This window comes from Nesoenas mayeri (genome assembly GCF_963082525.1).
Source record: "Nesoenas mayeri genome assembly, chromosome: 10".
NCBI classification, from domain to species: Eukaryota; Metazoa; Chordata; class Aves; order Columbiformes; family Columbidae; genus Nesoenas; species Nesoenas mayeri.
In genome coordinates this window covers 5,217,194-5,245,058 of record NC_137560.1, presented here as the reverse complement: position 1 = coordinate 5,245,058, position 27,865 = coordinate 5,217,194, and the positions used below count along the sequence as shown (strand labels likewise).

The 27,865-nt window shown below is 43.6% G+C and overlaps 1 protein-coding gene across 1 annotated transcript in view; it reads right to left on the bottom strand.

Annotated features, from left to right (window-relative positions):
- WNK2 (WNK lysine deficient protein kinase 2) overlaps positions 1-27,865 on the bottom strand; it is a gene marked incomplete at both ends in the record, with an annotated part of 101,941 nt that overhangs the window by 56,249 nt on the left and 17,827 nt on the right. Inside the window, 3 exons of the mRNA XM_080350572.1 lie at positions 2,185-2,342; positions 5,496-5,716; positions 6,662-6,834. Coding sequence (XP_080206698.1) covers positions 2,185-2,342; positions 5,496-5,716; positions 6,662-6,834 — 552 coding nt within the window. The remainder of the gene's footprint in view (positions 1-2,184; positions 2,343-5,495; positions 5,717-6,661; positions 6,835-27,865) is intronic.

The window sequence follows — 27,865 nt, the reverse complement described above, 5'->3', positions numbered from 1 at the left end:
ACCAAGATGGCATTTAGAGCACATCCGAAGGACTACATACCTAAATGAAGCCAACAAGCATTGTGCCAAACAAAACAAACTCTTCCTCATAGGGGAGAAGTGGAATAACATGATAAAGCATTGGGCAATAACAACGTGGAACAAGCAGCCATCCTTACACGGATTTGGGCAAGCAGCTTCACTGAGCCAAACCTATTTAACCGGTTTGAGAAAATGTAGGATGTGTTTCCAGCAATGCTCCGCAGCCTCCCATCCCTGCACCCTCCCCTCCCCGCAGCGCCACCGGGAGCCACTCCAGCCAGAGCCGTGTGGATAACGGCACTGCTCAGCCGCCGCTGCCACCCCTTTTCATTTCTAATTATTTCTGAGTAGCTATGGCTTAAGGCAACACACTAAGAAGAGTTAAACCACCAGAAATCAGGGTTGCAGTCCACTGGGAAAGATTCACTTTTACCAAGCTACAAATGTTGGCTTGCAGCAGTTTACACAGAAGCAGGCTAAAAGCTGCTTCCCCTCACCAGATGCGTCTTGCTTTCAGAAAGTGATGACATCTCTCGCATTTCCAGCAGGAATGTCCTCCTGTGTCTCGTGATACCGACTTCAACTATTAAAGACTGACTCCCAGATCATTCACACCCTCTCTCTCCGACCAGGTCAGCGTCACCACAGCCGAGCAGCACATCCAACTACAGCAAGAGCACCAACGACCCAGCATCACCGTCTTCAGCGGTGGGAAGAGACAGATGCTGAATAAACTATATGCATAAAAATCAAACCGCACATAAACCCAACATCTGGCACATGCAACTGTTCGGGTAGCTAATGAAACCATCCCTGTGTGAGGTTAGCATACAGCAAACCAGAAAATGCAATTTTAACCTCAAGCAGTGTTTGCTGACTGCAGGATTTCACAGAACCATGTTTGCACTGACGTGATTCAGAAAACCTCTTGGACAAAGCAAGTGGTCATAAGCACCTTTCAAAATCAACAAGTTACTAAGTGTCATTTAGGAAGATTTTTGCAGTTGGGTAAGAAGAATACAAACTAATTTTGAGACTTACAAACACTTTGAGACAGAGAGATGGATCTGCTCAATATATCTACCATCTAAGCCTAACTACTCTTTCTACCTTATAGGTCAAATAAACAAAAGTAACCTTATCTGTAGGTAATCTTTGCAGGCTTTAGTGCAGTTTTCCAAGGATTACCCTTTCCGCATCCCCAGTGTGCAGACTGCATGTTTTGGTGATGCCCGAGGGCCAAACCACACAGCTCACTATTTTCTTTTGTAAAAACCAGATGGAAAGAAGTATCTGCGAAAATCTTTGACAAACCAGTCTGTTCAACATAATCTATCCTGAAAAAAGAACCTCCTGTAACTCTCAGATTCACTTAACCCAGTAGAATAGAACATAAGCACTGCTGCCAAAGCCTTTGGCAAGTCTCCTTTCTCTGCAGTCAGTGATTTGCAATCTGATAGCATCTTACAGACTCAGGAGTTTTTTCAGGCATTTACAGTACAGCTCACACAGACAAATACATTTATCATCTGGGGTTGAGAGTGTTAGAGAAGGTATTTTATTTAGTGTAGAGATTAATTTAGATGAGCTGCTCCTCCAGCCTAACCACACCTGAAAATGCAGCAAACCTGTTTTCATAGTTCCTTTCTGGGGATTATCAGATCTGAAGCTCCTCTGGCTGACTCCAAAACTAAACACCGCTATATTTTCCCTTTAATATCTTCAGATAATTTGTTATGCGTACAAACAGAGAGAACGTGTGCTGGAAATCTAAATCAAACATCCTCCACCATAGGTATTTAGGCTATAATCTATAAATTAGTTGTTTCAGCTTTGTGTGAAACTTGATCAAGTCTGAAGAGCCCCCATTTAGGAGGAAAGTATTTCCTCTGCTCATTCTTCCCAATTTTGGACCGATGGATACAAAAAAAACCAGCAAATATTACTAAAGCTATTTTCTGCAGCTGCAGTACAGTCAAACACAATCCAACCATGGAATTGCAAAAGGTTACAGAGAAACCTGCCACAGGTTTGTGTAACTCAGAGCTCAGATACCTCAGCTTCTACAACACACCACACATTTGACAGTACTGATACATCACTGAAATGTTTTTAAACATTCAGATTACAAAGTCCCAGTACAAGTTAAGGACATTTACTCACACAGGTTACTTTCCGGTAAATTTGAGCAGCATTCTGGCATTCTGAGTAAGGGTATTCTGAGGTAGCCATTTCCAACATGCACATTCCAAAAGCATAGACATCCACAGATTCATCGTAGTGTTCCTCGTACATTTCCGGGGCCATAAATTCTGGTGTACCTACAAAGACACCACAAAAAGAAGGTATATTTCTGATCAAGCCTAAATGGCTTTAAGCACAATCCTATAACCACGCCTATAAAAGTGTGCCCACCATAGCTGCGTAAGGGTGCATGCAAGAGCATTTCAAAAGAAGGAAAGAACTAGAATAAGCTCAAGCATCCTCCAGGGAAGAAGCCCAAGGTCAGAGCACACACACCCCCATGGCTCGCTGGTAGTGATACAAGACAGAAGAAGAGACAACAAAAAAAGATAAAGTATCAAAATCTCAAAAACTAACAAGAGAATGCAATATGGCACATTGTCTGAAAATCACAAACCAGTTTATTTTTCTGGGTGAACGGAGGGGTGCGTACAGGTTTGGGGACGTGAAAAGGAGAGAAGAAATGACAACCTTCACCATTTTTTTAATCAGTGTCAATTTGCAGTTTTTTTCCTCCAGAGATACGGAGCAGCCACCTGGCAGGCAGACAGCCCTTAGAAAATAGCAGTGTCACAAATCACCTACAAAGTCACGCACAAAACACTCAACATAGCTCTGCCGCTGGTTTAGTGGGACAAATCAGTGAGGCGACTCACAGAATAAGGTCCCACTCAACAGGGATTAGGGTGCCAAATCTGAGGCAACTGGGTAAACGTGAGGTGAAGCATTATCCACAACAGGAATCTGCAGCTTTGTGACAAGCAGCAACTTATGACACCCGCAACATTTGCACAGCAAACTGCTCTGAAAAGTGTGATCTTAAAGGGAAAAAATTAACACTTTGGTAATTTATTCCAGGAACCGTATGTCCCAGTGTAATTTATGCTGAGGAGTCAAGACTAATTTATTTCCTTTTGACATTTAGAAAATATGAAGCAAGAGAGAGCAACGCAGTCATGGGGGGGAGAGGAGCAGCGAGCATCAGGATGCTGAGAGGAACACGAGAGGTCTTGAGCCACAGGAAGGACCTGGACAAACTCTGTAATTAAAAAGTAATTGTAATTAAATTAACATATATCTGGAAAAAAAATAGTTCTTGTATATGTTTGGGGATGTCACATAAGCAATTTTTAAACGGCAACATAAACAACATCTTGGAATTGGTGTCTGTCAGTATAACCCTGCTTGTGCGTGTGTTCTGAAGCAGACTTGGCCTAATGCACAAAACGAGCCTCAGTACAAGCATTTCTGTAAAATTCACTTCGCAAAATTCACGAACAATCCCTCCTCTTGTTTATGGACCTTCCACAAAGACATTCATTCCTTCGGCCTTTGTAAATCAGTCGGACCCACATCATGACAGCTTGACCAAGTGCCTGCTCCGCAGGTTTCCCCCCAGCCTCACACAGGCGCTGGTTGCTGCTGCGAAACAGTTAACAGCTGCCAGAAAGGGAATGTTTTTCAGAGCTGCTACCTTGTTTTAGAAGGAACAAAACTCCAAGGCAGAAGTGAACCTCATGAATTATGGAGCATTTAAAGCAAATCTGAAAAAGCAATAGTGACAGTCTAAGACACAAATGAAATTCTTGACACTATTCCAAAATAGCATGAAAATGAATTTTCCCCCCATCGCTTGGGAGCGGGAAGGAGTACATACAATATTTTTAAACAAAACAGACCACCTGGATGTAAAGCCATCTCCTCGGCCCCTCCTGCGCTCCCCGCAGGGACACGCCGCAAGGTCACACCAGCATCAGCAATGGCACCATCGCAGCGAGGGAACACTGGCCCTCAGCCATGCTGACTTCATTCCCTTCAGGCCCATGTAAAATTGCAGCTACTAATATTCCTTTAAAGCTACTACATCTACGGAAGGGCCAGAATTACTCATCTCAGCAGTGTGAGCCCTCCTGATTCTTTGCTTGGAGCAGCACTACTCATGAGAAAGATCAACTCGTTTCCGTTGCCAAATGAATGCAGACACCTTGCCAGCAACCTGCGGCCCTCCTCAGTATTGAATTTCTTGTGGACATGAGCACGGCTTTGGCAGCGTTGTGGTAACAACTGATTTTTACAAAACCTTGTATTGGTGTTCCTGATGATATTCTCAGTATTGGTGCTACTGAATTTATTCCATTACTTCCCAAGAACAATTGTTATACTGCAAACAAAATTAGGCAAAGAAATACTGACCCTCAACACAAAAAACCCACCAATTATTAGTGCTTCAACTAGAGAAATTAACAACAGATATAAGCCAACATGATTTCACTAAAATCACAGTTAAGCAGACCCACAGTAGCCATGCATGTATCCTAAGCTTTTATCATTTTGACTTCAATGATACTGGGCTCCCTAAGCATTAAAGCAAATACTTTTGTACCAGTAACTGTAAAGAAACATGATCTCCCAAAATCTGAGATGCTAAAATAATCATTTAAGCAACTACTGCCTGAAATATGGGATGCTGTTTTCATATATAGTAAAGGAACAGTGGTTGTCACTATCACTTTGCTAATTCTAATTATATAGAACCTAATTTCCATTTATATTGTAAGCTGAAATATGACTATGTGCACAATAACTTTCCCATTTTCAGCACCATTTCTCAGGAATTTACAGCTTCCTAAAACCATCACCTACAGATCTTAACAAGGGAGAGTTCCTAAGCGAGCTTGGGTAAAAAAAGACACAAAATGTTTAAGAATTCAGGAAAACATTACATTTACACAGAAAACATTAAACATAACTGTTGCAAGGCAACTACATCCTTCGACGGTCATTCAGAAAATGTCCTCCCAGTTCAGCAAACTCATGTTCTCCCACTCCTTGCAGGCACCACCTGAGGGCATCACCCATTGCATATTCTAGGGGAAACTCCTTTTAATTTTGTACCCCTTGATTTTTAACAAATGGCAGATGTTCCAGCACAACTTCGCCAGCTCTGCACACAACGTACACAAGCTGCTGAGAACCCTTCCTGCTCCTTTTGATGGAGGAAGGAGAGGGATTCCTGGATACCAAGTTCAATTAAAAACAAAGTGTTTAACCACTGTGAAACAAAAGGAAGAAGAGAAATTCATGATAGCATTTCCTACTGATTGGGATTTTTAGAGTCATATTCACAAAACTACTTTACCAACCTACAAGTGAAAGAATCACTAACGCAAAATGTGAAAGAAAACCATGAAGTCCCAACAGAAGGAAGGCAAGGAGAACAGGAGGATTACCTATCACACTTTTGGCAAACGAAGCTCTCTTGAGGGTTGCCAGACCCAAGTCTCCTATTTTCACAGATCCAGTTGGTCCAGTAATAAAAATATTGTCACATTTTAAGTCTCTGTGAATTATTGGTGGAGTTCTTGTGTGCAAGAAAAGAAGACCCTTCAGGATTTGCCGGCACCAACTACGCAGGACTTTCGGTTTCATCACTTTGAATCTCTTCAGATACCTACAGCACAAACACACAGAAATGCATATAAAGAAAATGAAGCGTTATTAGAGATTCTAGGGGCTTTAACAGCTGAAACTCTATTCTGGATAAAAGCCCCTTATTAGATGCCATAATAGCAGCCCAGAAATATCACAAAATTGAAAGAGATCTTTTCAAAGGAGGAATTAGAGCATTCATTTTTAGGAAGGAAGATAATAAGCATTTTTGGTGGAAATACAACCAAATATTTGCAAGTCTAATAGAACAGCAATTCACTTCATGCAGAGAACAGCTTTATAATATGGTTCATATATTCAAATGGGAGGAAAACTGAAGTTTAACTTTAACTGCATGACTTTGACCTCTGTACCACGTACCTGTATTTTTTCCATTTGCCTAAAACACTGTTTGGGAGGATGCATTTTGTAAAAACGTGAAACCTGCTAATGCACTGGCACTGGATATATGCAGTGATAAGCACTTCTCCCATTGGGGCTGAAAATCTGTTCAAGAGTTCATGCCAACTGTTTTATATCAACCTTAACAAGATTGTCAGTACCAAACCCTATTAATTAATATTGTTTAGCAGATAACCTAGAGCACCTTCTGCTTCAGAAAGAGGTTCTGCCATTCAGGTGCTATTCTTTGAGTTTTCTAACACCACATGCAAACACAAGCAACCACAAGAACACATCCCTACAAATTAAAACATCGCAGGCAGAAGGTGAGACACTCCAGAGAACAGCTTCTAGTTGCACAACTGACACAGGAGAGTGGGGAACTAGAGATGGAGGCCAAAATTCTGCCTGTCAAACCAATGCAATCGAAACACAGGACAAATGGCAGATGCCAGACAACAGCTCCATTTTTTGCTTTTATCTGGAGGTGCCTTTTTTCAGAATATTAAAGTAGGATTTTTCTGAATGTTTCCCTGGCTATTCTTAGCAGGAGCGCAGTACTTACGTCTTCAGCGTTCCAGAGGTCATCAGCTCGGTAACCAGCACAATGCATCTTTTGCCTTTTACACAGGATTCCCAGAAGTCATAAAATCTCACAATGTTTGGATGCTGTAGGCCTTTTAGCATTTCTGCTTCCTCTTTAAATCTCTGCCTCTCTACTTTAGTGAGTTTTCTGTCCTATAATCCAAAATGAGACATTATTAGTAGCGAATGGACAAAAATAAAGGCACTGCATTGCTAGAGTATTCAGAATTCTAGATTTGTTTTGTGCTTGCATCAAGAGCAATTATAAAATCTTTTACATAAGAGGTGAGTAGCGTGTATGAATGAGGGCACTCGCCTAAAATCCAGTGTCAAGACAAAGACTCGCCTGTGAACAAAGCGCTGTCTGTGCTACGCTACATGACAGCATTAATATTTCAGGCAGCATAAACACACCCGTGGCTTGACGGATCACCACACAGCTATTTATTTCTTGTTTTGGTTTCGAGAGGATCATTATCTGGGAGATTAACAGAGGATTTCGTTTCCAGGTAGGAATGTCCTCACGGCTAAGCCGCTGTGGCCGTGCCCGCTCCTGGCGGTGACCGGCAGCTCAGGGACCCAGGGAACCACCCCAGCCTGTACCAACCTCCCCATCCCCGGCCACAAATTAAAACGACACCCCTTTCTAAAAACCAAACACTCCAATTTCCTTATTTGTTTGTCGTTCTGCCTAATTTTACAGACTTTGCTGTGAAGCAAAGGCAGGATTACAAGCCGTCCTTCAGCCTGTTCTGCGGGCTGCATATTGGTTGCATGGAAATACTTGCTCTTTTAAATTAGAACCACAGAACGTCAGGGGTTGGAAGGGAGCTTGAAAGCTCATCCAGTGCAATCCCCCCACCAGAGCAGAACACCTAGATGAGGTTACACAGGAAGGTGTCCAGGCAGGTTTTAAATGTCTCCAGAGAAGGAGAAAGGTGTGAAGAATGTCATGCTCTACTACTCTGGCTTCCCTAGAGAAATTCAGGAGCAATGAGCAGCACCCTAGGCTGTGAAGGGACCTTCAGGGAGCCTGGGGCCCATCTGCTCCTCCTGTGGGACAACAGGAGCCTTGGGCAGCCTGGACCTTGTCACCAGCACCGAGACCCCACACGAGCCACCCCAGAGGCACCGAGACCCCACACGAGCCACCCCAGAGGCACCGAGACCCCACACGAGCCACCCCAGAGGCACCGAGACCCCACACCAGCCACCCTAGAGGCATATTCCAGCCTCTTTACATGGCGAGAAAGATCAAAATAGGAGTTTTACCAAAGCCCACACTATTGCCACCTGGTTTGTCACCCTGGATGGCTGGTCAGGCTGGGAGCACTTCCCTCCACTGCCCTAGAAATGAAGCTTTTTAGTTCTTTAAAAGGAACAATTGTGTAACTGTTGTCGCTCACAGAAGCAAAGGCTCACAAATCACTAAGATTAATTAGTTCAGATTTTAACCTCAGACATTTTCTTTTTGTGAGTTCACTTAGGCATGTTTATAAGAGCATATGTAGAGTGAATTAAATTGGCACCCAGCTGATTTGTAACCAAGGTGCAGAGGGATCAGGCAACTGCCATTTTGACAGCCTGTCCTCAGCTGCGATCTCAAGGAAGCCAGTGAGCATTGCCATGGCTACAAACAAGTCAGCTTTACACAGATTTCATGAGGAAAACCTGGGTTGAAAAAATAAAATGAAAATGATGCTTTGGCTCTTCTTGGAAGACAGAAAACCTCCTTCCCCAGGGGCATTTGTGGGGGAAGCATTTCCATTTTACACCAGTGCTGCTGGAGAGGTTCTTGGTTTCCTTTATGTTTTATGGAGCAGCGTTAGAGGCAACATTGCCCTGAGCAACCGCAGCCATGGGGGAGCACAGCAGGGTGACCATGGGGAACGATGCCCAGGTCCCCCCATGTCCAGGGCACTGCCAGGGCTGGGCAGGCAGCAGCACCCCGAACACCAACAGCTCAGAGCAAGGCAGGGTTTCCACTGCTCTGCAGCAACTGCATATATTGTAAGTTTTAAAAAAACACACCAAAAAAAAAAAGAGAAAAGGGAAAAAGCAGCCTGTCTAATGAGCCAGGACAGAAGAGCTTGAGAATTGCTTTCAAATCCATCACTTCTTTCCCTACTGCTGAGTTTCCTCTTAATTTAAACCCCGTAGAATAAATCAGACACACTGCTATTAAGGAGCAAGTCCTTGTGTGAGACAGGAAGAGCAGAGTGTGGCCAGCAGAGAAAGGAAAAGGCGGCGACACAGATCCAGCAGTTTCTAAAAAATCTTCTAATTAAAAAAAAACCATAATACCATATCCCTTGACTCTTATTTCCAGATTTCTGAGCACTGTGAGAAATCTTCCACTGCCACTTTAAGGGTAACTTTAAAAAAATATCCTTCAGACACTGCAGACAATCATATACTGTAAATTCCACATAGTATGAGCACTGGATCATTTGGGCTGCTGTCTGAATTCCAAATACTAAAATTGCAAGCTGGGCAATGAAGCAATAAAGTGATTCTGGAAGAAAAATCTGTGCTTTATCTATAACTACAGTAGAAAGAGTCTTTTTTCCACCAGAATGATAGCTGAGCATCTTTCTCAGGAGAAGGCCTGGGGCCAGTACTGAGAGGAAAGGTGAGGGCAGCTGCCCCCACGTGCCACATTCCCCACCACAGGAGGGGTCTGCAGTGCTGTAAGGGCTCTAATGACCTGTTCTAAATTCCTCCAGGCTGAGCCCGACACACCAAGTCATTGGCCAAAGCAGAAACTGTGTCAGAAAGGGCTTAACAGTCGAACTGTGTTCTGCTCTGACGCAGCAAAAACACCCATTCAACTGCGTGACTCACTCAGGTTTTAATCTAAACCCAAAAAAACTTCACTGGGGGCACAGACACTTATTGCCCATCACATAATTCACACAAGACAAAATATCCTTATGCTGAAAGGTAAAGACGTAAGCCTTAGGACATCAAGTTTTAAGATGAGGAATAGGATCCTTTGCAAAGGTCATGCCAAAGAAAGCTAATTCACTTAGCTGGATTTAAGACGTCACTTTGCATAACGCACAGCGATTAGAATTTGGGGGAATGAAGCGAGTGTGCAGATTGACTCAAGGAGTCACTCAACATCACACTACCTGCAGCAGGTGTTTGCACCATCACCCAGCTGAGCAGGGATGCCAAGCGACCCATGAAGCCCTGGAGGAGCAGGGCTGGTGCGACAGCAGCATCGTGCCCAGCTGACAAACAGGCTCGTTGCTTGGTCTGCTCCACTGCTGCTATTATGAGATTCCTCCAGACACGAGACTTGCCACTCGGACAACGTTCTTCTCAATGTGATGCAGGAGTTATCAATATCAGTTTGCAGATTCTACACGCTTCCTCTCCTTTTAAGGTATTCTCACTTCTTGGCTCTTTCCCTCCTCACTGGGACACAAAGTCTTGGCTCAGGAAGAGACATCGTAATTCCATTTCAAGTGATTGAAAGCTTCTCAAGCCTACTGCTTCGCACCAAGGTTTCTAAAATAAACTTCAACCTTCAAAAGTCCACAGCAATTGCACTTGAGCCTGTTCAGTTTTTCCAGACAAACTGAACTTAAACACAACCAAGCAAGAGGAAAGACAGCTACTCGCTTTGTGTTACTGCTAAGAAGGAATCTGTAAATTTAACTTGTTTCTCTGCCTTAATAAACAGTGAAGAATAGCCAGCTTAAAGGGCTTCAGTACAGACTTTGGCAGCACAGCTGGAATCAGAGCACCCGAGGGAGCAGACACAGCAGCCAGGAGCTTTCTCACCCACAGAGCTTTGCAAATACATTCACAACGCAACAACCAGCTATTATTGCACTGCAACGCCATTGCCACAATCACAGCCAGCTATAAGGAGAGCAGCGAGTCCCACAAACCCGGGGGTAGACAGAGACCCATCCCCTCAGCCTGCAGAGCTGCTTTATAGCGGCATCCCCAGCACAGCCGCTCCGATCACGCTCCGCTGCCCCAACGCTGCCTTCAGAGCGTGATATTTTAGTGCTTCTGCAGAACAAACCAGCGAATGCTCACCGTGCATCTCGGGTGCAGCATCCCCAGCCACACATGCAGCCTGGCTGGCTTATGGCCCCACCATTTCACTGTTCACACAGAGAAATAAGCAATAATTGACTTGGGGTTATACAATGTATCTTTCATTATGAAGGCCAACCTAACAAAGCACATTAAACACAAATTATAAATTGTAAGCTATGTTTCCTTCATTAATTTTCCTAGCTTCCCAGTTTTAAATCAGATTATAACTGCATAGTCAGTCTTAAGCATCAAACCACTGAAAGATATTTACTTCTTTTTGGCAGGAAGAAATCATTCCCAATCAGCAATTCATAGCAAATTACACACCTATTCAGAGAGACTGGAGTAAAATGTTTGCAGCAGGAAGCTACATTAAAGTGGATTTCCCATCTGTAAATCATATTTCTGCTAATCTAACACACATATGCTCTCTGCTTCTCCCCACTCATCGCAGGCAGGGCGAACAAATACCTCTCTTTGTTAATATAAAATTCATCCCTTCATTAAGTTCCTTAGTGGGGAACAACAGCAAAGACTGAAATTAGTAAGTAAATGTGTTAACAAAATGAAAGGGAAAGCTTACAAATTAAATCTCTGGAATGACACCCAAATTAACAGCAGGAACATGTTCTGTTAGTCATCCCCAAGCATCATTTCCTCCAGGTTGTAACATATGGGCTCTGACTAAGACTCCGAAAGTTATGCAAGCAAGAGACTGGTTTTCACCTGAGCCTTTAGAAGATTTCTGAGAAAGATTCACAACTGAGCTCAAGTTTCTTGCCTCTACTTACTTGTAAGGGGCTAGCAGCTTTGGGAATAAACTACATCCTCACCCCATGAGGAAAGGGGATCAATTGCAACAAGTAAAACCACACACAAAATTATTTTTACATAGCAATGTGTATATCCATGTAAGGAACTGAAGCACAGCTCTTACCAAACTAGAAGGTTGTGCTGCTTTGCAGTTTCACTCTCTTTAAAGGCTGGGATTTTCAGTAACTTAAATAAACTACTTCAACACTTTATAAGTGGCAATGACTTCCCAAAGCACACAGCTTGAGTATCTCACCCACACTTACTGGCCTAAGGAGTTCTATGTCCAGCTAGCCCAGAAATATTGGCATTTTGGTTGTTTTAAGTTCACCTAGCTGCATTTACTGACCGTTATTTAAATTCGCCTAATAAGACAGACTAAGGTCTTTGTGGTGAAGCAAGGAGGAGCAGAGGTGAGCAAGAGAGGGAAGGGCTCACCTCTGCCTTGCAGAACCTGTAACATCTCATATTAGTGATGAAGAAAAGGCAAATGAAGAGGCACTTCTGACACAGGAACAGAAATCAAATATCTGAATCAGCAGGATGAACATCTGTTCATATAATTACCTTCTCACATCTGCATGCCAAATCTGCACATTTCTTACGTACCGCAACTACTCTTCTAATCAGAGATCGCCTTGAGCTACAAAAATCAGCCTTGGGATCCACTGACAGCTTTCTCCTGTGTAACTGCCTGTTGGTTTATTGTGGATTTATGGATGGAATCGCGGTTCTGGTCATGAGTTCGACAGCAAGACACAGCTTGGTGGGACACGGCAGCCTCCCAGCCATCCTGCAGCTAAGCCAAGGACTCGCTTTGCTGTGAACTGAGGACATGTTACCTGCTAATTCATTAAATTCCATACTGTCGGTACCACCGCTTAAGCAAATATAACATTGGATAAATTTTCAGATTTTAAAAACTCAAATGTCTTTAGCAATAAGGATGAATAAAAACACATTTTAAACTAAAAAAAGGTTTTTTTCCAAATGAATACTTCTTTAGTGCAACCTCCTTTTGTATTATACATAAGACTTGTCTAATCCACTCTCAGAGGAAACCAGGATGGCTCCCAAAGCCTAATAGCAGATGCTCTTGCCTTCTTTTCCATGAGCAATCATCTTTCTGGAAATATCCTTGAGTGAGCCCTTGGCCACCCTGGGCAACTGAATATTTCCTTCTGGGTGCCATGGAATGAAGAGGCCTCTGGTTTTTGTAAATGCATACATGCTGTGGACCATCATTCTCATGTGGTTGTACAATAATAATATCCTCAACTAGTATATGGACATGTGTTTTATACAGTGTTGTTTTATACAGTGTTATATAGTTTATATAGAGTGCTAAATAATTTGGATAAACCCCATTTCAAGCTGGTTTCTTTACCAAACAGTTCTGGCTGGAATAAAGTCTGCTTGGAGCTTGTTTCCTGCCTGAATGGACTTTAGGGATCCCACCCATGACAGACGCCATTGGACAACTCACAATTGAGGAAAAAGACATTTACGGCTTCAGTACATATTGGCGTTCAGCCAACATTCCTCTTCACTAAGCCACCCTTGGTGAAGTTACAGCCTGCAGTTTGTTAGCTGTATTAGTGAGGCACACTGAGGTGTCCCAGTCGTAACTCATTTTCCAAATGCATGAAAAGCAGCCCTTGCCCCCAAGGAAGCTCACAATTCAACGAACAGGAGCTACGGAACAGGCCAGGAGGGATTTACTTATTTGCCTGAGTCATTGCTAGAAATCTACATAAAATTAGGAGCTTTATGGCTTAACCCAGCAGTTTTCTGCAGAAGAGACCGGGCTTGCTTTTTTTGCTGGACAAAAGTACAGCTTGCTACACTTCACATTGCTTAAGAGACAAAGTTATTGCAGAGGAACCATGAGATTCATGCCTTCTACTGAACACCAGGAACTTAAGAAACTCGTCTTGCAAGGTGCTGGAGGAAGGGGAATCCAACCACAAATCTCAGCACAAGAGCCATGAAAACACCTAATAAACCAAACACCATGGGCAGACCCCTTCACATATGAAAACTTCCCAACAACTGCACTGTGATAACCTACAGTCAACCAAAAAAGTTCTTGTCACAAGGAGTTGACTTAATTGCAGGTATCACCCCATTAACCCTCTTAATTACCAGGGTTTCACAGGTTTCACATAAGCTTGTAATTTTAGATGAAATACCTGAAACAGTCCAGGCTTGCCTCACAAAATGACTTATTTCAAAGCAAACTGTGAAATCAATGTGTGAAAAGAGCTGGACAAGCCCTGTGACACCAGATCACCTCTGCTCACACAGAAAGGGAGAAAAAACAAAAACACACATCACAAAAACCAGCAAACAACCAAAAATCTGTTTTAGATGTGTCATGAAAATCTGGTATCTTCTGCAATCCACTTTGGACCCTGTCCTCTATCCTTCATTAAAGTTTATACAACAGTTTGTGATGTTTTTAAAAAGCATTTTGCTTCACTTCATTCACACCATCCATAAACCTGGTGTTTGGGCATATAAAATATCACACTACAAGACAACATCTCAAAGAGATGAAGCCAAACCCACAGGTGCCTGTGACCCCGGTCCCGTGTCCCACTCGCAGCGGGTTCCCATTCTGTCCTCACTTCTGAGGGGCTGGGAAGACCACGAGATGCTGGCTGGAAGACTCAGGGATGATGCAAAGACCTCCCAGTCCAAGGGTTGATGCCTTTGCAATTCTAATCGCTGTGGTTATCAATTCCCTGTTTGGTTGCTGAAGCGAGGAGGCACAGCCACCCCGGGAGGGCCCGTCCTTCTGGCCTGGGCCAGCAGGAGCCAAAAGGACAAACAAAATCAATGTTGGAGAGCAGGAACTGTGCAGAGGGAAGAGAAGAGATGTTGCTGGCAGCTCCCACGACAACACAACAGACAAACCTGTCTCCAGCCTGCGAGAGCAGCAGGGCACTTGCATGCAGAGGAAAGCCATCTGATTTTTTTTCTTCTTTCAGCCATTTCAAATTAGTTTCTAGGTATGAAATCTTCAGTTTCCCTTCCCTGTGTGCTTGTTAAGCAGAAGTGTTGTTTTTCCTAAAAAAAGGCAGGAGCCCCAGCACCTCGCTTAGCCTTCCCAGATGAACCCAAACCCTTGCGTCTTACCCCAGGTTACTGCTCAGTATGTAAATGTAAATACTCATTTGGCCAGTAAGCTTTGCCAGCCAAAATTAACCCAGCACAGAGAATTAGCAGAACAAGGCAAGTTTTGTTTAGCTTTGCCCTGGTAAATTTAATCTGAGTGTGTCTTGCATAGCATTCAATCCTGCCTTTCTAACAGGCAATTTTCAGTTTCATCCCATTATTGCTACTATTTCCCATCCGGCTATAACCTAACAATTCCATACTTCAGTTGGTAAAATGCAAAGTGAAATATTCTTACCACTGAATCAATTATAACCCACCAGTAACCCTAAGGAGAGAACAGGACGCTCAGTTACGGTCACAAACATTCACAAAATAGTTTCCCTGTAACCTGAGTGCAGCCACACAACAGGCACCTTCCAGCATTACGTGTTTTGAAAGGAAAAATCTGTCAAAATGGTAAATCTGCTAAGACCCAACAGAAATGTTTGTATGGCTTTACAGTTTCAATAAAACACTTTGTAAATGATTAAAGTTTTATTTGCACCAGTAGCAAAGCTGAGCACGAGCTCAACTAGATCCATTTCTACCTGCTGAACCCTTATAAACAGAAAAACAAATGTGCCACTTATATAATGACTTGGAAATATTTTCACTTCACATTAGTTTTTATCCTTTGTGAAATACACCAATTTAGAAAAGTTGCTTAAAACAAACCATTCCCTCCAGAACTTATGTTTAGACAGAAATGCAGCAACAGGATTATGACATTTGCAATGGAGATCATTCGAGTCAGAACAGATATTTTCTGCCTCCAAAATTAAGCCCTTGAACTGTTTTGGATTTGCTCATCAACCACAGGTCAGGAGATGCTCACGGAACAGGCTGTCAGGCTTAGTCTCTTAATTATAGACTAAGCGCATTTATTTTAGGAAACTACCTAAGAAATTTTCAAATTATTAAAGAAACAAAACTCCACAAACTACAAAATAACCCCCACTAAACCAGCTGGGTGGACTAATAACCATTTAAGAGCCCTCCCTGGAGCAGGCTGTAGAAAGATTTTCAGAGCTCTTCAAATCACAGTCTGTGATGAATACACCTTTAATTCGATCACTCTTCTCACAAAAACCACCTCATGCCACGGAAAAATCAGAGTTAAAAGCCATTTTCTCACTTGTTCCTGCCCACCCAAAGCAGCATAGCATAATAATACTCAAAAACCTTCAAAGTTGTGAGCAAAGCTGAGCTGAGCACTGAGAACACCAGGAGGGCCCCTGGGTCTGGTTGGCCAGGGCTGCAGCAGCGGCCCCGAGCTCTGCAGGAGAAAAACTGGCACAACCGCAGCCTTTATTTAGCTGGACGTATTTAATTCTCTTCCCAGAGAAAAGCTGTCTTGGTGCACAAGCCAGCTTCCCCACACAGCCTTCAATGTACCTTTAGCATCTTAGAACTTTTCACGACTTCGTTTTCACAAAACAAGACTGCACATATGCATGTGTGTCTATGTACATACATGCTGAACTTTATATATAAAGGAATATAAAATAGCTAGACAACAGAAAAGCAATGGCACAGATCTTCGTTTAAGCTCTAATAATGGCTCAATGGATCCTGGGGAGATTTTTCCAGTTCTTCCCTCACATTGTGGCCTGCCAAGCCACCAACACTCAGTCATTTAACTCTTCTGCGCCCATGTTTTGCATCTCTAGGACACAAAAAAACAACGAGTTCCTCGGTACACCCCAGAGACATATGGATGAACAGCAGCATAACCACCAGTATCGTGAACTCCTCCTTCCCAACTTGCTTCTGGTTTTTGCTAGGGACCTCTGGGGGGAGTTAATTAGAAGAGAACACAGGAAAAAAGTCCTTTAACATGACTTGCTCTTTGTTTTGAAAACAAAACCAAACACAACAAAACTCACAGTATCACAGTATGTTTGTGATTGGAAGGGACCTCAAAAGATCACCTAGTCCAATCCCCTCACGGAGCAGAAGCGCCCAGATGAGGTTACACAGGAAGGTGTCCAGGCGGGTTGGAATGTCTGCAGAGAAGGAGACTCCACAGCCCCCTGGGCAGCCTGGGCCAGGCTCTGCCACCCTCACTGAGAAGTTTCCTCTCAAATTTAAGTGGAACCTCTTGTGTTCCAGCTTGATCCCATTACCCCTTGTCCTATCATTGTTTGTCACTGAGAAGAGCCTGGCTCCATCCTCGTAGCACCCACCCTTTATATATTTATAAGCATTAATAAGGTCCCCCATCAGTCTCCTCTTCTCCAAACTAAAGAGCCCCAGCTCCCTCAGCCTTTCTTCATAAGGGAGATGCTCCACTCCCTTAATCATCTTCGTCGCCCTATGCTGAACCCTCTCTAGCAGTTCCCTGCCTTTGTGGAACTGAGGGGCCCAGAACTGGACACAATATTCCAGATGGGGTCTCACCAGGGCAGAGTAGAGGGGAAGGAGGACCTCTCTTGATCTACTAACCACCCACCTTGTAATCCACCCCAGGATGCCATCGGCCTTCCTGGCCACAAGGGCACAGTGATGGCTCACTCAAAACAAAATTAAAACAAACCAACCAACCTTGCGGGGAGCCATATTATTGCAAATACCCAACTTAAACTCCCGCACATGTGAAGCCAAAGAGTTTGAGGTCCCAGAGCTGCCCCAGCAACACTCTGCTCTCACTCCAGCCCCACTCCACAGTGCCCGAAAACAGACCAACTGCTTGCTGCTGCTGGAAAGAAGATTCAAAAGAAACGGTATGTGGGAAGGATATAGTGCAAAGATGAAGGAAAAAGTCATAGTCCATCTTTCCTGCTGAAAAACAACTCAGAACAAGCATTCCCTGTAGCATGCTTGCAAACCCCTTGGAAAGTAGGGACAGGGATCATTCACAGCCACAAAGACACTTGGCAGATTGGGGTATCCCAGCTCCTGAACACTTACTTCGTAATTTATCTGCAAGTGTCTTGGGAACCTTCCTAAATGCTGAAAAGAGCTGTCAACTTTCTGTTCATTCCTAACACCACTTGACAACCTGTTAGAAAACACTCAAAGGCAAATGCTGCACTCCTGGCCAGGATATATTAATCAGAGTTTCTCATAATGGTTACGAATTATGCTGAAAGCATCACATTTGTAACAAAATATTTCCTTTTTCTTTCTTTCCCCTCCTGCAAAGCTTGACATTCTATAGCCCTGCCCAAAAGAATAACACCAGCTTGTCATCTAAAACATACTAACAGCTAAAAAGTTAACTTCCCCTCCCTTGAACAGCAAAGCATGAAAGGGTAACATCAACACGGGTTTATGAAAAACAGATCTTGGCCACTGTCCAATGAGATTATATGTTTGGGTTGATAAAGATAATAGTGTTGACATAATGAACTCAGATTTCTGCAATGCATTTGCTTCACATTAAGAAAGAATAAGAACGAAACAGAAAATTGCCATGTATATAAATTGATTAAAAATTCTAAAAAAAATGTAACAGTTTTTGTCTGATCACTTACCCAAGTTACACATATAAAAATACATGTCCCTGATGATTTGCAAGAGGTTCTGCAGGGCTTAGGTTTTGTTCTAACAAAGTGATTTGTGTTTTTTATGAAGAGCTGTGAAAAGAAGCCATTACTACCAAATTTTACACTTTGAAAATAATTACTACAGACTTAAGGCATAAAGATGAGAGGTCACAAACAGACCGAGATGCAGGGGATTAGAGATTCATCCACGAAACTCCAATGAACCACAGTACACAGGACGTTCAATTAGATGATCATGGTGGTACTTTCCGACTCGATGTCTGTGACATAGTTCAGCTACAGCGGTAGTTAAGACACATCCCCTTGGTTAGGGTCCTGGAATACTAAATCAAATGCTAGTTACCAAGTGCAAACAAGATAGTTCAAATCTTGGCCAGACAGAACCTATGAAAACGTGAAGTCAGCAGCACCAAATCTAAGCAAGTGTGTGATGCTTCATGGTCGGTGTTCCTGTTGCCCATCATGACAACAGTCTGAAAATTAAATGAGCAAAAAAGACCCCAACCAAAACAAAACCCATATCTTGCACCATCAGATTCACAACTGGTGTGCACAGATACGTTTCTTATCAACATGTTCAGACCTCTTGATCACAGCTAAAAATCTCCAGCCTAAAGAAGTACAGATTTTACAAAATTATGCAAGGAATGTTCCATATAGTGTATTTAACTAATAGTATCAGACATTCAGAGACTCTACAGAAAGCAATATTAATCAGAAAACTAAGATAAAACTTTGTATAATTTTATTAAACACTTCAAGAACAGAATCACAGCATAGTCTGGGTTGGCAGGGACCTTCCCAGCTCCCCAGTGCCACCCCTGCCATGAGCAGGGACATCTTCACCAGCTCAGGGTGCTCAGAGCTCCGTCCAGCCTGGCCTGGGATGTCTCCAGGGATGGTTCATCCACCACCTCTTTGGCCAGCCTGGGCCAGGCTCTCACCACCCTCAGGGCCAACAATTCCTTCCTCATGTCCAGCTTCAATCTCCACTCCTTCAGTTTAAAACAATCACCCCTTGTCCTGTCACAACAGGCCCTGCTGAAAAGTCTGTCTCCATTTTTCTTCTCGACACCTTTTAAGCACAGAAAGGCCACAATAAGGTCTCCCCAGAGCTTCTCTTCTCCAACTGAACCCCCCAGCTCTCTCAGCCTGTCCTCTAGCAGAGCTGTTCCAGCCTCGGATCATTCCTGTGGCTCCTCTGGCCCCTCTCCAGCAGGTCCCTGTGTGTCCTGTGCTGAGGACAGAGCTGGACCAGCACTGCAGGGGGGTCTCACCAGAGCAGGACAGAGGGGACAATCACCTCTCTCCACCTGCTGCCCACAGGGCTGGGGATGCAGCTCAGGGCACCATTGGCTTAAAAAGACTTTAAAGTGGGAAAATTAGGTTATGAAAAAGAATGGTCTGGTAATTTGGGCTTCACACTCAGATTTCATTGAGTAGTGCAAGAAGAAAATACTGAACAGTTATATTTGCCAAAAAAGGCTTCTTGTATGTTTAATCACATACTATTTCCTTCATTTGTAAAAATCAATGCTAGTTAGAAAAACATACAGAAACCACCTCTGTTCTCTCCTCCTCGCGCAAAACACTCTGCCAAGGGGAAAAAAAAATTCAAAAGCTGGCTTTACAAACTCCCTTATATAAAGATGACAGTTTTCTTGGCTATCTTGCACGCTCCGTCTCCATAATAGTGTGTACCTACGCAAAGCAAATAAACTCTTTTCAATTTGACTGGTGTTTGACTTCAAGAACACTAACAAGGTACCACAGAACTGAAGAATCCACCCACACAGAATTAACACAACAGAAGCATTTGCTTTCCTCTAATTTCAACAAATAAAAAGCCTAAAATCTCTTCAAATGAAACACCTGAAGAAAAAAAATAACAGCACATACAGCTATCATGTTAATTTGAGCAATACCACCTGGTTTGTTTGCTTGCAGTTGTTTTTTTAAGGACAAATGGCACTGCCTGCAGATCTTAGGATTGAGGATTCAATTTGTTCAATGCACATTGAAGAAAATAGTTCTGTATTCAATAGCCGAAAAATATTACTGCTAAACACTTTCATTGAGGAGTTAAGAATATATTTTTTCCCCAAAGATGCATCTCTTTGCTAAGTAAATGCTACCTACCTATAAAATGCAAAACACATCATAGTTAAAAACTTGACTAGAACTCTGGGAACTCTGCCCAGTTTTGATATTATTTAAAAATGCTTTATAATTCTTCAAACTTTGGTTATTTCATCTCTCCTTAGATACTTTCACATTAATAAAAACCAATCAATACATCCTTCTGAGGCTGCAAATGCTGGTCTCTCTGAAGAGCATGTGGCTTCTGTAGCACAACGGCTTGCTCCTAGCATGAAGCAACAGGTTAATTACTAGTGAGGGAGAAGCAGCAATTCAAGTAAGACACTTTCAGTCACCAGCAGTAACAGACGCTCACTGTTCAGAATGTAAATCCCGGACTGTGTTTCCCACAGTCCTCGGGATAAGCGACAGGTTGAGTACACAGAAGGGCTTCATCGTTCAACAAGTTATTGTTCAGCCGTGGGCAAAGCAGCCCTCATACAGCAAAACGAAAGCACAGGTGTCTGCAGAGCAGGCTGACAAAAAACAATACGCAAGATTTAACCACCTGTCACAGACATCACCAGTAACTGCTTCACTCTGCGACAAAGAAAGGGTGTAGGATACATCCTTACAGGGTAATGTTCAAGATTTACTGAAATTAAAAGCAAAACACCCTCAAATGATTGTATTTGCCTCAATGAAATCACTGTCCCTATGTAGCAGCAGGTGTGTCAGAGTCACCCAGCGGTGCCTTTGGCAGCGTCACCCCGTCCTCGCAGAGCCCCGCGCTCCGGGGAGAGCAGCTCGGGCCGGCTCCGGACGCAATGAAGTGCTGTTTACTCTAAAGATGGAAAAACTGCCACCAACAATAATTTTAAAAGCTTCCTGGGGAAATCAAAGGAAGCGGTGAGGTACGTGTTTCACATTAAATGCTGTTAATGCAGGGATACAGTCTGAAACAGCACTAAGAGGTTTCAGAGTTTCTGCATGTGCACTCATGGGGCTCTATTTTAATATTTGCATTCCTTTAAATGAAGTATTAAAAACCCCACTTTATGTTTTAATTAATTCTTTCGTAGTTTCCTCCTTTACACATTTTCTATAGATTTTAGCAAAACCTGGATTAATGCAAGATAGAGCAGACAAAGTTTATGAGCCTAAATCAACTTGTCAGCAGAGTGATCAGAAATGTCTTGTCACCAATTCTTGCCCAATAACTTGCCTAATTCCCCCCCAAAATATCCTCTTTGTATAATTGCATACTAAACCATGATAAATAGCACAAATAAGGCATGAAAATACCTTCAAAGCTTACATAAGAGGGCAGGACTGTCTTTAAAACTCATTGGCACATTAAAATCCAAGGCCGTGAACTCATTTGCAATTGGCTGTACAGAAGTTCAAAGCACACGCTGCAGTTCCAGTCCCTGCAACTGAAGTCAGAAACAGTTTGTGCTTTTATTTTCACCTCATGCTGATGTGTATGCTAGGGTGCGAGGTAAAAAAACATTAAAGAATTGAAAAATCACTGTGCAACGTGCCAGCTGTTTATCCCAGTGTGTGCACACCGTTCTCTGTCAATGGGCTTCACCCTCATGAAAGCTGCAAGGGATTTCTGAGCCTTTGTACTAGTTTCCAAATGAAAGCTTTATTATAAATACTGGGCAGTGCATTGGTGTTCATTCCTCAGCCACGCCAGGACCACAAAGTGTTTTGCAGATGCTAATTCTGCCAGTACGCAAATTTGCAGGAAGAGGGAGGTGCAGGGGGCAATCACAGCCACTCTGAACTCATTCGTGCTGCCCTTTTCTGCAAGATTTCCAAACAGGACTATCCACACACACACAGTGCAGCCAGAGCCCACCCTGCGAGCCCAGAACACGTCAGATTTATCGTGCATGACCAGCCCGACTAACACAGACCCTCTTGCCAGTTCATCTGGATGGAGATCCCTGGACATCATGCAGCCAAGCCTCAAAATTTATAGATTCAGAAAGTGGAGATACCCAAGGAAACCTGGGCACTTGACAGCTCTAATCTTACAGGAAAGCATGCAGCAGCCCTATTTTCTTCCCTCTGGTGGTAACCATATCTCCAGGCTCTCAATCCTATAAATCATTACCCTGTTAGTATGCCCAGCAGCACCAGATTGGACATATGCTTATCTGACTAGTTTAACACCATCTGCCTTCGTGTGCGAAAGAGCGGTTCAAGGCACATAGACACTGCATTACTCTCCAGAAAAGCACCAGTGGAAGTGATTCACACCATTATTAAATAATACTGGTCATGTCCTGTTAACAGAAGCACAAGGACCCATTTTTGGTTAGGAAAACATCGTCAAGGTCCATTGGTTTAATTTTACCCTGAAATAGGAGCATATGGTAAATCATCCCATAGGGATCGGTGATATTCTCCTAAACAGATGTTCTTGCCATAGGAAACATTTAGAAGGAAAGCAGGTGTGATTGATGAGACTGCTCACAAACAAACCTTTGCCACAACAGAAAACCATTTCCATTCCATTCTTGCACTATGATATCAAGGCTTCAGAAGGAAGAAGAGCAATCAGATAACTGACAAAAGGACAGGAAGGGAGAAAGGCAATCACACCCTCGATTTGTGTCCTTATAGAAACAACACTGTGTTAAAATAATGCCTAGTAAAACCAGCAATAATCTTTTCAATGAAGTGTTAGTATTTCACACACAAAAAAATCCCTTCAACAAAGATAGTAATCAATTTAGAACTGACTTTCCACTGTAACAAATGAGATTAGTTTATCTTCTGTTATTACTGCTGTCTCTCTTAACCAACTTTAAGTTAATAACCAATGATTTCCTCTAGTCTATCTACTTGGTTGCTTCACTAAATATGCACCCAGCCAGAAACAGAAGACTCACTTCTCAAGAGATGAGGCTTTGTGGAAAATCGAGCATTAACCTCAGGGGTTTAGCCTCAGCTAAAAATTACACATTACTGCTCCTTTGCTTTTGATATTTAAGCATTGCATTTTCCCTCTTCTACAACCAAAACCCACCACATGTGTTCTGACAGTATGGAGAACAGCTCTAAATTTTCAGATTATGCTGAGCAGAATGTGGCAAGACACTCGATCCACCATCCTCAATAAGACCATGTCCTTACAAACAGTGACCTTGGCCAGCGCTCACAGACACAGCATGTCTGGGAAGTATCTTATTTAAAAGAAAATTAGAAAGATGGCAGGAAATGTCAACCTCTACACAGAATACTGTACCATCACTTCCACAGCCATAAAAATGAAGCTCAGTAAAGACAGGAAGACAAAAATTTAGTCATTCCTATATGACTTCCTCACTTGGGCTGGAACGTAGAGGCCATGGGAACGAGGAGGCATGGAGAGCCAGGGCCACATGAAGATGTGGCCGTCGCTGCTTCTTTGCTCCAAGCCATCAGTGCTGAAGCACTGTCACCATCTCCACATCACACACAGTACCACAGTATGTTTGGGATTGGAAGGGACCTCAGAAGATCATCCAGCCAAATCCCCCGCCAGAGCAGGAACGCCTAGGTGAGGTTGCACAGGAACATGTCCAGGTAGATGTTGAATGTCTTCAGGGAAGGAGACTCCACAACCCTCCTGGGCAGCCTGGGCCAGGCTCTGCCACCCTCACTGAGAAGTTTCTTCTCAAATTTAAGTGGAACCTCCTGTGTTCCAGCTTAAACCCATTACCCTTTGTCCTATCATTGTTTGCCACCGAGAAGAGCCTGGCTCCATCCTCATGGCACTCACCTTTTATATATGTATAGACATTAATAAGGTCCCCCCTTAGCCTCCTCTTCTCCAAACTAAAGAGCCCCAGCTCCCTCAGCCTTTCTTCATAAGGGAGATGCTCCACTCCCTTAATCATCTTTGTTGCCCTGCGCTGGACTCTCTCCAGCAGTTCCCTGTCCTGCTGGAACTGAGGGGCCACAACTGGACACAAGATTCCAGGTGTGGTCTCCCCAGGGCAGAGCAGAGGGGCAGGAGAACCTCTCTGACCTACTGACCACCCCCTTCTAACCCACCCCAGGTACCATTGGCTTCCTGGCCACAAGGGCCCAGTGCTGGCTCATGGTCATCCTGCTGTCCACCAGGACCCCCAGGTCCCTTTCCCCTACGCTGCTCTCTAATAGGTCATTCCCCAGCCTATACTGGAACCTGGGGTTGTTCCTGCCCAGATGCAGGACTCTACACTTTCCCTTGTTAAATATCATCAGGTTACAGTTCACTTGCACACAACAACATTGTGCTTCACAGTTTATACGTTCTGCGCTGGATAAGAAACCATCATGTTACATCAATTTATCTCTGCTCCCAAGTTCATCAGACACTTGGTTTAGTTTGCTGACTCTGAGCCTCCAGCCACTGTCAATAGCTCCAACAAAAATAATATCTATAGATAAAGTGCAAACACATAACCTGAGAGACATTGTGGTTCATGAACAGAATAAAAGCTTTTCTTCCTGTATTTTCACAGGTATGTTCAAAACCCCAGTGATTCACGCAGTTGCAAACCTGACCTAACTTGAGTATACAAGAGACTCAAAACGAAAAAAACCCCACACAACAAAAAACCCAACACAAACCAATAAAACCCCAAACAGCAATTCAGAAGTAATATGAGCACTCAAAAAAAAAAGATTTCCAAATTAAAGTGTCTGGGTTTTGTGGTGTTTGGTGGGGGGTTGTTTTGTTTTTTTGGGGTGTTTTTTTGTTGTTGTTTGTTTTTTTTAAAAAAAAAAACAAACATTCCTCTCTGAAGTTTCCACTTTGCACTAGTACATTGCACATGTTGGATGAAACCTGAACATTTTAACAATAAGGTTCCACCACCAAACAAAACCACACACCACACACAAAACCAAGCAGTAACTCAAGAAGGAAGAGTTTCTTCTTGTGGAACCTTACTACATAAAGAACTTCCAAGGTCAACTGCAGGACATGCGAGATAGTCTTGTCCATAAATTCATCACCTTCTTAAAACAATCAGAACTGCTGTCACGCTGCTCCCAATGCAAAGCTGTGCTACAACCTTATTCCTCCTCCTTGCTCACTCTACCTGAGCCCAACTGAGACACGCTGCTTCCCCAGCCAACTTCATCCTCCAACCTCCAGGGCTCTCTTCCTTCCAGTGAGTTTTCCCTCCCTTTGTCTTTCTACTGAGCTGTTACATCTCCTCTTGGTTTGCCAGGCTAACCCAGCTAAGCCCAGCCTTACTCTCCCAGCAAGGTTCTGCAGTCAGGCCATCACAATGTGTTGTCCCTCCCTGCAGCCAGTGAGCATGGCTGGAAGGGCAGTCTCTGCACTCGCACAAGGTGCCGCTTTCAGCTGTTGCATTCCTCTGTGTGCAAAATGGGGTCATTTTTTGTTGGCTAGGCTACTACCTGAAGCTGCACCCTAACCCTTACACCATCTGAAACCAGTTCAATGCACTCTTAATGAAATACATACAAATATAATTTGCCAACAGCTCAATCTGAAGATGACTTATGAGTGCTCAGTTTAGGTTGGCTCCTTACCAAACTAAACCAAACTTACATAAACCGTGTGCTGATTGAAATAACAGTGCTCACAGGACACCAATATAAATGCAAACCTTGTAAACCCAAACATGTGACCAATGCCATGGCACAGAATAAGAACTGCAGCAAGTGGTTCTGGAGGTCACTGGGAAATATCACTCATTTACTCCCTTGCTCCAAGACAAGAGCGACTATTTAAAATTATTCCAGATAGACCTGTACACCAGCTCCAGTGAGCCTCCCCAGGGAATATTTGTCAGTGTCCACTGCTCTTAGTTGCAAAGTTCTCCCTTTTGTCTAACCTGCATCTCCCTAGCTTCATTTTAAGCCCATTAATTATTTGCCTGCACATAGTGGGCATGAAGAATCATTTATTCAACTCCTCTTTCAAGTAGGCTTTTGAGGGGTTTTTTAGCAGATACTGTTCTTCAAATATCTTTAAATCAGTCACCTCCTCCCTAGACTGGACAAACCACCTCACACCACCAGCCATGGAGTCCAGGTCTCTGCTCACTGTTGTAACCACATGCTGGATTCTGACTGACCCATCCACATCTTTCTCGAAGTGAGATCCATGCAGTGCTCTGCACCAGAGAACATGCTGTTAACAATCTAAGGGAACTGCCCAACGTTTTGTATATTAAGGTTAGGAGATTGGGAAGCATCACCTGAAAGCAACATTGACAGTTCACAACCTCCCTGCTGATCCATGTCCTTGCTTTTGGGAAGAACGGAGACTCAGGTGTTTCACAGGTTCTTAATTAAGGTTAAATCTGAAAAACAGGCAGCATTTCAACGGTCAGCAGGCACCTGAGGCTAATACAACCTTTGAAACTTTGAGCTGTTGATTTGGTTTACCTGTAAGATCTGGAACACAATATTGCTCTAATCCAATTTCTGGAAAACATTTCAGGTATCTTGGTGCACTCGCTCTGCCTCAGAACCACAGGACAAGGCACACCAATTAGAGAAAAAATATCCAGAAAAGCCCACAGGCACTGCCATGCTTTGGATACTAATCTTCAAGCAGAAATAGTTTTTTAGAAAGGTTTGCCGAGGCACATACGTCCCAATTAGATGCCCTCTTAAACCAACACCTCAGAGGGGATTGTGCTGCTCATTCTCATCAGGACATCCTCCCTTCCCAATGACTGTTCCCAACCAGAGGGAACCATCTGGGCAAGCTCATTCATTTGCATTTCCCCCCCCAGCACCACTGCTTTCTGGATGAGACGCCTGCTTTAATTTCCCACCATGGCAGGTGCTGCTTAGAAAAACAGCTGAGGAGCAGCACAGATCCTGTGTCACACCAGAAAGGGCTTGGAGCTTTTCCATGATTCACTGCAAATGTAATGTATAGACAAGGAGAAAGAGTAACGTGGGCAAATTGTTGCCCAGAGGGAAGAAATCCTCCAAGCTCCATCTCACATTAAAGAATCAAGCCAGCTTCAGCTCAGGTGAAGGGGCAAGGGCAGGATTCAGACAATCCCAGGAGAGGGGACAGGAAGGCACCTTGCCCACAGTTCCCAGTCCCTGGGCTTCTCCATCTCCACAACCCCCCATCCCCATTGACCCCAGCCCCTCACTCCTCCCTACACACCCTGCTGAGCCCCCGAGGCTCCCCTCTTGCAAGCATCCATTCATACAGCTTATCTGGCCTTGGAAAACACTTGAAGTGCCTTTTTCCGCTGCACTGACATGACATTATTCCCTCTCCACCTCCCAGGAAAAAAAAGCAAAACAAAAACACACACCACCACAAAAAAAAAAGACAAGACACCACACACCACAGAACCCAGATCAGTGCAACATGATTTCCAACAGTGACCAAACTCCTCCTGACACCAGCCGGCCTGTACCAGGTTCGAGGCTCCTCTATAGCCCATAGAGATAACCTGCCCATTGCTGACCCGGCGGGGCAGAAAGCCCTTGGTGTGCCCGATGCAGACGGGCAGTGCCACCCGCATGGCTCACTCTAAAGGCCTTAATTAACTCTTCCCTGAATTGCACTT